The sequence below is a fragment of the Amblyraja radiata genome, chromosome 14 (assembly GCF_010909765.2).
Source record: "Amblyraja radiata isolate CabotCenter1 chromosome 14, sAmbRad1.1.pri, whole genome shotgun sequence".
Taxonomy (NCBI): Eukaryota; Metazoa; Chordata; class Chondrichthyes; order Rajiformes; family Rajidae; genus Amblyraja; species Amblyraja radiata.
This window is the reverse complement of record NC_045969.1, coordinates 56,765,229-56,777,516: the sequence shown is the minus strand read 5'-3', so window position 1 is coordinate 56,777,516 and position 12,288 is coordinate 56,765,229. Positions and strand designations below refer to the sequence as shown.

General features: G+C 40.9%; 1 protein-coding gene across 3 annotated transcripts in view; it reads left to right on the top strand.

Moving 5' to 3' along the window:
- The window catches only part of stxbp5l (syntaxin binding protein 5 like), a 221,755-nt gene that overhangs the window by 141,619 nt on the left and 67,848 nt on the right, over positions 1–12,288 (top strand). For all 3 annotated transcript variants that reach the window (XM_033033427.1, XM_033033425.1, XM_033033426.1), the window contains exons 17-18: positions 884–1,009; positions 1,705–1,856. In XM_033033427.1, coding sequence (XP_032889318.1) covers positions 884–1,009; positions 1,705–1,856 — 278 coding nt within the window. The remainder of the gene's footprint in view (positions 1–883; positions 1,010–1,704; positions 1,857–12,288) is intronic.

Here is a 12,288-nt window from a genome sequence, read left to right as displayed (position 1 = left end):
CCTTATGGTCCAAAGCTATTTATTGTCAAATTACAAAAAGTGCCGTTCCGAATGCATCACATTTGCATCCAACAAAATAAAAATGAACGCATTCTATGTTACCATATTTTGTTCAGTTTCGTTTATTGTCACGTGTACCGGGGTACAGTGAAAAACTTTTGTTAAGTGCTAACCAGCCAGCGGAAAAGCAATACATGATTACAATTGAGCCATTGTGAGTCTGCAAGAAAGTATTTAGTGATACCTAAGCATCAAACTTGACTTCTGACGTTATGCATTTATATTTAAACCCGAGCACTAATTTCCTGTATTATTTTCAGCATGAGGTGCAGCTCCTTGGGTTATAAAAGAAGATATGTCTGAGGTGGTCAAGCTGCTCTGTGTACTAAATGGAGAATAACATTTCACATCAAGATTTCTCATTGTCTTGACTTAGCTCAAACTGTCTATCCAACAAACTGTCTATCTCTATCCATGTCATTCAGAAACATTAGTCTACAAGCCAATGCAGGTTAAAGACCAAGTCCATGCTGACCGCTGATCACCCGTTGACATTAGTTCCATATTATCCCACTTTTGAATCCACTACCTACACACTAAGGGTAATTTTATAACATGAAAACCACACGTTTTGGGATGTGGGAGGAAGCCAGAGCACCAGGAGGAAACTCACGTGGTCATGGACAACGTATAAACTGCACACAGACGGCTCCCGAGTTCAGGATCAGTACTTGGATACTCTTAATGGAACCTGCAGTTGTAAATAAAAAGTTGAATATTATTGTGTGCACTGCAGATTTTATATTACTAATTTCAAAAAAGGCTCAAGTATGAATTTGCTTGTCTACAATTCTTATCCTATCATCTTGCTTTTGAATTAAAGAGTGAAAACTCGTCCTGTCAGAATGGCTCCTGGATACCAGGCTGATCTCATCATTCAACTGGTGTGGATTGATGGGGAACCACCTCAACAGATCACCAGCCTAGCAGTTAGCTCTGCCTATGGCCTGTAAGTAAAGCAATCATGAAATGATTGTGCCATTGCATATATAAGCATTCACCTGCACAAAACATGAGCTTAGGCAAAACCAACGTATGTAAAGATGTAATTGTAATGGACTGGTTACAAAGAAGTTTTACAACTGAACTGAAGAGGTTATCTGCCCATTCCCTCTGCAGATGCAGTCTGATACAGCTGAGTTCCTCCAATATGTTTTTTTTTAATCAAGATTCTAGCATTAGCATTTTCTTGTGCCTAATATTTCAGGTTTCACTTCAATCTTCTCTGCTCAGATGGAAACAATCAATCTTTCTTGAGTCACGCCATGCAACTTTAATTTTTTTAATCATCTTATCTGGTAAATGGCCTCTTTGTCTCACTAAATGCTAAATGTCCTTCAAATGTGGTCTCTACATTTGTACACAGCAGCTGACAGAAGCTTGACTTCCTTCTTTTTGGACGATGCACGTAATCAAATATCTTTAAGTCTTCCTTAGTTATTTTATCTACTTGTTACCTGTCACCTTCAAGAATGAATGAACATGCATCTGTAAGTCCTTCATACCTTGATGAGTAGAGTTGATGCTGAAAGTCTCCCTCATTTATGATAACCTCGTGATCGTTGTATTGGAAATAATTTAATTTGTGCACTGCAGCTTGTAAACAAAATAAAATGTCTGTTTGTCTTTGTGTCTTATCTCCAGTGTGACCTTTGGAAACTGTAATGGTTTGGCAGTTGTGGACATTATGCAGAAGACCATTCTACTTAGTATGGGAACAATTAAACTCTATGGTACAAGTGACCCACTTCAACGCCACCTTAAATCTCCCCGTAAGAGCAAACAGCTCACTGCAGGTATAATCTGAATATTAGATTACAGTCTGTGTCTTTGTCGTAATGGAATGTACATTGTATGAAATTCTGATTATTCATGTGCTTTTCCTTGTAAATCTATGGTCACCTGTGATGTTTCTCTGTTTAAAGAATTGCACCAAGCCAGGATGCCTAAATTTAAGTTCAGAACTACTACTGAATACTGCAATCTATTTTTTGAACCAGATCATTCTGGTATTACAACATTGTAGGAATCGTTGCAATCCACTGAGTCCCTTACTTCCATGTAAATCTTTCTCACATGGCCCTTCTCACCTTCATTCTATAGCTACCCACATACACTGGGGATAATTCGCAAAGTTAATTAACCTGCCTGGAAGCTGAGATAGATCAATGGCACATTTTGCTGAATATGATTGTGGAATGTTTCAGCCTTGTCTGTGGCATCATATACTAGGCCCTACTATCATTCAAGCTCCGAACCCCTACCATTGTTGAATTAATTATTTGAGTCACCTCCTCCCATTGATTGTCCACCACGCAGAGTGTTATTTAACATGTTGGTTGTGGGGTTGCTTAGCTGTATTTATTGCATGCTGTTTAGTTTACATGTTGCAACTTAGTGCTTCATTTTTAGATATATTTGATTGATGCTGATCTTGGCATAATCTTATGCACTCCTTATTGAACAAAAGTTGATCTACTGGTTTGATTTTAATGGTAGAGTCAAGAAGGTCAAGAAGTTACAGATTATATTTATAGTGATGCTTATGATACTCCATTGCATTTCATAGGCGCCTAGTCTTGAGTTGCTAGTTATGTTCTGAATGTATTCCATTTAACCACACAATAATGGAACTTAACCACAATTAACTCTTGCCTCTGCGATGTCTATCTTAATAACGTTGTTATGGACAACCCATCTGCTACAGGTAAATTGGTGAGGAGGAGGAAATGTAGGGTTGTCTCTCGTGTTGGGTCATAGATTACTTACCGCACATGAGTTCTTCTGGATGAGGCTGGCACAGTCAATGTTGATACCACCCAGTGCCTCTTGTTGATGGGCAACAAATAAATCTGCAGGGGCTGGAATTTGAAACATAAACAGAAATGCTTGAAGAATTCAGCCTGTCAAGCAGTATCTGTGGAAAGAGAAAACAGCTCATGTTCGAGGACAAAATCACTTTACTAGAACTGATAAAGAGAGAAAGTTGCTGCAAGTAAACAGCGTGAGTCAATCAGGTTGATGTGGGTCTTGTGTCACATTTAGGCCATTCTGGGTTAGTGTTGCCATTCTCCTCCTCGTGAGGACATCCCAGGTGGGATTTTATTGGACTTTGTGGTTGCTATTACTGAGACTAGTTGTTTTCTGTTTGAAGATTACTCATTATTTAATTAATAATTAAATTAAAAATTCCACAGCTTCCATGCTGGAATCCAAACTTTTGAATGCTGGACATTTCATTCATCATAGCTGATTTTATGCTAAATTATTATTCATAAGCCATTTAGGATTTGGTGAATTTTCCAAAATAACTCTTGTATCTTAGACATTAATCATGCTCTTTAAACTAGGGAAATTACTACGGTGTAACAGGTCATTGTTAAGATTCATGCACATACCATTTAGTTTAGAGATGCAACGCAGAAGCAGGCCCTTCAGCCCACCCAGTCCGCGCCGACCAGCGATCCCCGCACACTAGTTCTTATCTTACACACACTGGGAACAATTTACAATTTACAAAATCCAAATTAACCTACACCACTGTACGTCTTTGGAGTGTGGGAGAAACCGGAGCACCCGGAGAAAACCCAGGTCAAGGGGAGAATGTACAAACTCCATATAGACAGCATCTGTAGTCAGGATCGAACCCGGGTCTCTGACGCAGTAAGGCGGTAACTCTACCGCCATGCCTCCCGCAAAGGCGTCAACTTAGCTTTGTTGTATGTTTTCCTGTTGTTCACCTTTAGTTGTTGGTGAAAATTACTTATACCTTCACTTCATAGTTCCTAAAGGCTCTTGTCCTCGGTATGCATACTGCTACTTTTTCAGTTTCTTCTATTTGCTGAATGAAAACTTGCTCTTTAATAGCGGGATGCTATTTTCTTTCACTTTAGCCTTTGTTTATTTTTCTCCCCACTGCTGCTGCTGATGATTTGGCATGCTGACAGAAAACCTTTGCATGCGTGGCCTGTCTAGTTTTTACTCACTGAAACAGCTCCGTATGTCTTATCAGAGTAAGTTATCTATGTCTGTAGACCATATTTTATTCTGTTTTTGATGGATGCCTGATGAGTACTATTGTCTACGCTCTGGAGTGCAACGGGTAGAATTAATATTTTTAGTTATTGGTCCTGAAGGAAGAGCCAGTACCATTTCTTGGTTAATTGCTCTTTTAGATGTTTCTTCAATAAATATTGACAGAATGAAATGCCCCAACTAATATATATTTCATCAAAATACCTTATAATTTCTTCTTTTTTCAAATATGTATAACTAATCACAGTATGGTAAATATGTTATCCATTTATTAATTTAAACAAAATAAAATATGGTCTATAATTTTCCCAAACTTTGACGAGGTCAGAAAAGATGGTACATTGGATTCTTGTAATTTGCCAGCTGTTCTCTTTATAAGTAAAAGTCTTTGTCTTGTCTGTGCCCACGATGTGTCTCTGTGTCAATTTGGTAATTCCTATCTTCTTCCAAATGCTAGGCCACAGCCTTCTCATTTTCACACATCCTACTCACATTTTTCCCGTGGTGGCGATAAACATATTCACATTGCATTTCCACCTATATTTCTGAAGTTATTCATCGTTGAAATTTAAAAAACAGCCAAAACCACCTTCTCACTGACAGCTTCCAGCCTTCTCACAGTGATGATGTCACAATGCCTCTTACAGTGCACCAAACACAATGGGCTCTCAAGCTGGCTTCCAACTGCCACAATGACATCACAATGGGACGTTGCCAACGGTAACAATGGACTCTCAAGCTGCCTGCCAACTGCCACAATGACATCATAATGGGACGTTGCCAACGGTAACGAGGTTGCTGCTCCTCTACCAATATTTGAAGGGGCTGCTCCTCAAGTTCTGGTTGCATTTTGGTCCCACACTGTACTCAGCTTCACTTAAGATTTCATGCTATATATCAAAAGTTATTCATGATTAAAGTTTTTTTTTAAAAAGCCAAATTTGAAAAATAATTACTGCTTTTCAGTGGCAGACTCTTGCTGCACCTTCCAGTGATAATGTCACAATGCCATCTCATAGACGTCCAATCACAATGGATCTCATTTACAAATGACATCACAATGCGACGTTGCCAATGGTAAGGAGGTTGCTGCCACTGTACTAATATCTGAAGGGGTTGCTCCTCGTCTTCTGATTCCCCCCACGCTTTAATCAGGTTCACTTCAGATTTCATGTTATATTTCACAAGTTATTCATGATTAAAGTTTAAAGAAAAGCCAAAACCGCCTTCTCACAGACAGCCCTTTTTCCAGGAGCTTCCAGTGATGATGTCACAATGCCACTCACATAGCACCAATCACAATGGGCTCTCAAGCTACCGACTGCCACAATGACATCACAATGGGAAGTTGCCAACGGTAACGAGGTTGCTGCCCCATGATCCTGGTGATTGGCCACAAGGCAGGGAGTGGGGAGGGCCGATTAGGGGGAATTATCATCGGCAGCCTCCCCACCTCCCGCTCCACGCCCCTCGCACACTCCCACCCTCTCCCCCCCAGGGTAAACGCCGACGCCACATCACCCCACACGCATTGGGGTACGGGGCCCAGCGGGTCCCACGTGGTCTAGTATATCAATGAAAGTCAGGTGACAGTAATACCTTGATAAACATTTTGCAATAAAATAATCCTGAATCTGACATTTATTTTATGTGCTACAGCAAGTAAGAATTTCATTGTTCTATCTCAGACATATGATAATAAAGCACTCTTGACTTGACTCCTGCACTGAGTGCTGATGTCCTTTTGCAGAGGTTGTTGTTCTTGTTTACGGACATCCTTGGACATCTGCATCTTAACAGTATCACTTAATTATAAACCTCAGTATCTAAAGAGCATCACACGTGAATTAATTTCAAAAGTACATTTAGAAATTTAGAATAATTAAAATTACAGTTAAATGAAATTAACATTAAGAGTTGACAAAAAGCAAAATCCAACTGTACACCTGCCAATGGTGTCCAAATGATTCAGCCCTCACAGTCTGATAATATAGAAGGTACATTATATTATCAGAATAGAAAGGCAAAATAAATGTTAATTACGCTAGTTTATCACAAACCCGTATATATTCACAGTCTCTAGTTTTCAGACCTCGTTTGTCATTTTTGGGAAGATGTGAAGTGATGTTCAAAGCAGGCCAAATCTTTCCCTGGGACCACAGTTTAAAGACTGCCATTGAAGGATGAATTGAACTACATCTATGAACACATTCATGACAGCATTTGTATTCAGTAAATGTATTATATGAAATTAGAACAGGATAAATTAGTGCAAATTTGTTTTTCTCCTGAATCGGATTCTGGTTCAATCTGATAAGAATGAAACCTGAGACTGCACATACTCTCAAAAATATGATTATCTATTGAGATCAAGCAAGGTATGATTAAGCTGGGTCAGAGAAAACATGTTACTATAGTAGGTTCTAAAGCGAACATGCACTATTTAGTGTACAACTAAACAATATATAGCTTTGATAGACACAAAATGCTGGAGCAACTCAGCAGGACAGGCAGCATCTCTGGAGAGAAGGATTGGGTGACATTTTGGGTCGAGACCCTTCTTCAGACCTGAAACATCACCCATTCCTTCTCTCCGGAGATGCTGCCTGTCCTGCTGAGCTACTCTAGCATTTTGTGTCTATCTTCGGTTTAAACCAGGATCTGCAGTTCCTTCTTACACAATATATAGCTTTGTTTTACCTTGGAACTCATCTTTCTCGTCATGAATAAAATTGATATTTAATCTGCAATTTGAGAAAGAGAAGGTAAAATCGGATGTGTCGATATTGCAGTTAAACAAAGGGGACTATGGAGGCATGAGGGAGGAGCTGGCCAAAGTTGACTGGAAAGGGACCCTTGCAGGGATGACAGTGGAACAACAATGGCAGGTATTTCTGGGAATCCAGAAGATGCAGGATCATTTCATTCCAAAGATTCTAAGGGGAGTAAGAGGCGACCATGGCTGACAAGGGAAGTCAAGGACATTATAAAAATAAAAGAGAAGACGTATAATATAGCAAAGATGAGCAGGAAGCCAGAGGATTGGGAAACGTTTAAAGATCAAGAGAGGGTAACTAAAAAGGCAATACGGGGGGGAAAGATGAAGTACGAAGGTAAGCTAGCCATGAATATAAAGGAGGATAGTAAAAGCTTCTTTAGGTTTGTGAAGAGGAAAAAAATAGTTAAGACAAATGTGGGTCACTTGAAGACAGAAACAGGTCAATTTATTATGAGGAACGAGGAAATGCCAGTCGAGTTGAACAGGTACTTTGTTTGTGTCTTCCTTAGTGAAGACAGAACCAATCTTCCAGATGTACTAGGAAACAGAGGATCTAGGGTGATGAGGAAACTGAAATTCACATTAGTCAGGAAATAGTGTTGGGTAGACTGATGGGACTGAAGGCTGATAAACCCCCAGGACCTGGTTGTCTGCATCCCAGGGCAATCAAGGAGGTGGCTCTAGAAATCGTGGACGCATTGGTGATCATTCTCCAATGTTCTATAGATTCTGGACCAATTCTTGTGGATTGGAGGACAACTAAAGTTATCCCACTTTTCTAGAAAGGCAGGAGAGAGAAAGCAGGAAATTATAGACCAGTTAACCTGACATCAGTGGTGGGGAGGATGCTGGAGTTGATTATCAAAGATGTAATAGAGGCGCATTTGGATAGCAGTAACAGGATCGGTCCAAGTCAGCATGGATTTATGAAATCATGCTTGACAAATCTTCTGGAACTTTTTTGAGGATGTAACAAGTAAAATGAACAGTGGATGTAGCGTACCTGGAATTTGATAAGGTCCCACACAGGAGATTAGTGGGCAAAATGAGAGCACATGGTATAAGCGAGTTCGGTATTCCGACTGCGCATGCCCCGGTCAAAGGTCACTATGCATAAACAGCCCTGGAAAGCATTGAAGCAGTGAGCCTTCATTTCTTCTGTTTTTTCCAGCTTTGATTCTTCTAGGTAAGAAAATATTGCTTTCAAACTATGAAATAGTCGCATTTATTGTTCCTTTGTTAAAAGCTAAGATTATTTTGTCGTTTTTATTGCTTTAATATGCTTTGGTGAGTGAGCAACTTCGGTCAGGTCCGGGTGAGTTGAGTTGCTGCTGGGTCGTCCCTGACCCCTCCCGGGTGTCTCGTCCCTGTCCGGGGGCAGCCGGAGTTGTTGGGTCGGGCTTGCAGCCGGCGCGATGAAAAGGCCGAGTTGCTGCAGCGCATTGTGTGTATCCCCGTTGATGGCTGGTGCTCAGCTTTCGCCGGTGCCAGAGGGGTTGGCTGGCGGTCCCCGACCCGTCGGGGAGCGGGGTTGGGCTGGAATTGGCACCTTCTCTGCGCTGGCTGTGAGCCTGGGGCGGCTGGTGTCGTCGGTTACAGCCAGCGCGGAGAAGAAGCGCCAACCCCAGCTCAACTCCCGCCGGGCCAACCAACAACGGGCCGGGGACCGCCAGCCAACCCCACCTGCCGCCGGGGAAAGCCGAGGATCAGCCATCAATAGGGATAAAGACAAAACGTTGCAGCAACTTGGCCTCTGCTCCGTGCCGGCTGCAAGCCCAGCCCAGCCCAACACCTCCAGCTGCCCCCGGACAGGGACGAGACACCCAGGAAGGGACGGGGATGGCCCAACAGTAATTCAACAGACCCAGACCCGACACCGACCACAGACAAGCACGATCTCGCCCACTCACCAAAGCATAATAAAATAGTAAAAATGACAAAATAATCTTAGATTTTAACAAAGGAACAATAAATACAATTTCATAGTTTGAAAGCAATCTTTTTTTAACTCAAAGCTGGAAAAAACAGAAGAAATGAAGGTTCACTGCTCCACTGCTTTCCAGGGCTGTTTATGTATAGTGACCTTTGACATGGGCAAGCGCAGTCGGAATACTGAACTCGCTTATTCGGGGTAGGGTATTGACATGGATAGAAAATTGGTTGGCAGACAGGAAACAAAGAGTAGGGATTAACGGGTCCCTTTCAGAATGGCAGGCAGTGACTAGGACTAGCAGCTATTTACAATATACATGAATGATTTAGATGAAAGAATTAAAAGTAACATTAGCAAATTTGCAGATGACACAAAGCTGAACTGTGAGGAGGATGCTATGAGAATGCAGGATGACATGGGCAGGTTGGGTGAGTGGGCAGATGCAGCATAATGTGGATAAATGTGAGGTTATCCACTTTGGTGGCAAGAACGGGAAGGCAGATTATTATTTGAATGGTGTCAGGTTAGGAAAAGGGGAAGTGCAATGAGACTTGAGTGACCTTGTACGTCAGTCACTGAAAGTAAGCATGCAGGTACAACAGACATTGAAGAAAGCTAATGGCATGTTGGCCTTCATAAGGGGAGGAGTCAAATATAGGAGCAAAGAGGTCCTACTGCAGTTGTACAGGGCCCTGGTGAGACCACACCTGGAGTATTGTGTGCAGTTTTGGACTCCTAATTTGAGGAAGGGCATTCTTGCTATTGAGGGAGTGCAGCGTAGGTTCACGAGGTTAATTTCCTGGGATGGCGGGACTGTCATATGATGAAAGAATGGAGCGACTGAGGTTGTATTAACTGGAATTTAGAAGGATGAGAGGGTATCTTATAGAAACATATAACATTATAAGGGATTGGACAGGCTAGATGGAGGAAACACGTTCCTGATGTTTGTGGAGTCCAGAACTAAGGCTCACATATTAAGAATAAAGGGTAGGCCATTTAGAACTGAGATAAGGAAAAACTTTTTCACACAAAGTTGTGAATTTATAGAATTCTCTGCCTCAGAAGGCAGTGGAGGTTGATTCACTGGATGCATTCAAAAGAGAGTTAGACGGAGCTCTAAGGGTTAGCGGAATCAAGGGATATGGGGAGAAGGCAGGAACGGGGTACTGATTGTGGATGATCAGCCATAATCACATTGAATGGCGGTGCTGGCTTAAAGGGCCGAATGGCCTACTCCTTCACTTATTGTCTATGTATCTAGGATAATAGCAGTAGCTATTTGCCATTGCCAATTATGTTTATAGAATGCTGACTGATATTTTTCTTTTGAACCTTTAGTAAGAACCTTCATCTGACTTTGTATTTAAACTGTGGTGTATAAATTTGATTTCTGTCACATTGTTGGCCACATTTTAACAAAACATATCAATATTCTGTGCTTACTTAGCAGTGCCAAACAGGAAGGCATTAAGGATAGGGCAAAAAAAAACTAAATAAGCATTAATTGTAATTTACTTTCAATATTAACCTAGACTGTACTCTGTTTCCTCCATGATATGAGCATTAATTTGCTTTTCATGCACATTTTGTCACTTAGCTTCTGCCAACACCAGCTTGCAATGAGCAATGAGAACAGAAGTACAGGTCTGATAAAAAACGTAAGGTGCTGGAGTAACCCAATGGGTCAGTCAGCATCTGTGGAGGGGAACCCTTCTTCAAACCCGGATCAACTGGGCTATATTCATTGGAATAATGGGTTATATTCACTGGAATTTAGGATGAGAGGGTATCTTATAGAAACATATAAAATTCATAATGGATTGGACAGACTAGATGCAGGAAAAATGTTCCCGATGTTGGGAGAGTCCAGAACCAGGGGTCATAGTTTAAGAATAAGAGGTAGGCCATTTGGGACTGAGATGAGGAAAACCTTTTCACCTATAGAGTTGTGAATCTGTGGAATTCTCTGCCACAGAAGGCAAGTGGAGGCCAATTCACTGGATGTTTTCATGAGAGAGTTAGATTTAGCTTTTAGGGCTAACGGAATCAAGGTATGGGAAGAGAGCCAGAACGGGGTACTGATTTTGGATGATCTTCTATGATCATATTGAATGGCGGTGCTAGCTCAAAGGGCCGAATGACCTACTCCTGCACCCATACCATGACCCAAAACATCACCTATCCACTCCCTCCACGGATGGTGCCTGACCCATTAAGTTCTTCCAGCTCTATGTGTTTTACTCAAGAAAAATACCACAATTCAGCCAACCTTTGCAAAGTTATGTTATTAAAATGTCATGTGTAATCCTGCCTCAGAACTGAAGACTGAGTAGGTTTGAAAAATTAGGTTCAAATGGATTAAGATTATATCATTGCACTGAATTATACAGTATACAATTTAGAAATATTTAGTCTGCCCAATTAATCTGGGCTAGTGTTTGTAGCCCACACATACCATTCCATTAACTTATTATAAGGATATAAGTTATTCAATTTCTGTCACATCTTCATCCATTTGAAACCATTTGCCTATCTTCCTTAACCATCTCAAAGGAAGAGTTGCACATTCTAACCACTCATTGAACAAAGATTTTTTTCATTAAATTTATGTTGTGTCATTTAAAAGTTTGTAGTTTTGAAATCCCCTGTGGGGAACTATTCTCCACAGAATATAGGTTTTAAGAACATGGCTATGATCTGTGCAGGTCTTAAGAAATCATCGCTTATATTGAATATTATACTTCAGAGCCAATTCCTACTCCTTTGTTAGCATTTTTAATTACATGGTGATCTGTAATCCTGTGTCTAATGACCTGTTCACCTTGTATGCATCCTAATAGGAACTGGAGTAGGCCAAGTGACTTTTGTTACTCAGTAAGGTTATAGCTGATCTGATCTTGCAGAAGTAATAAGAGACCCTTATTAGCCATAAATTCCTTTATGCTACAATGTGATGAGCGTTTGACAGCACTACTCGCTGGAGTTCAGAAGGTTGAGGGGGGACCTCATTGAATCTTACTGAATAGTGAAAGGCTTGGATAGAGTGGATGTGGAAAGGATGTTTCCACTGATGGGAGAATCTAGGACCAGAATTAAAGGGTGTTCTTTTAGAAAGGAGGTGAGGAGGAACTTCTTTAGTCAGAGGGTAGTTAATCTGTGGAATTCATTGTCACAGAGGGCTGTGGATGCCGTCAGTGGATATTTTTAAGGGAGAGATAGACAAATTCTTGATTAGAACAGGTGTCAAGGGTTATGGGGAGAAGGCAGGAAAATTGGTAGATCAGCCATGATTGAATGGCGGAGTGGACTCGATGGGCTGAATGGCCTAATTCTACTCCTAAAACTTGTGAACTTGTGAACAATGTTGATAGACTTATTTAGTAATATATATGATGCGTACGGGTTTTGTCTTCTTAACATCTAGATTTAATAATTAACTGTATTTGGTTTGATAAATTAGTACTAATTGTGAATAATT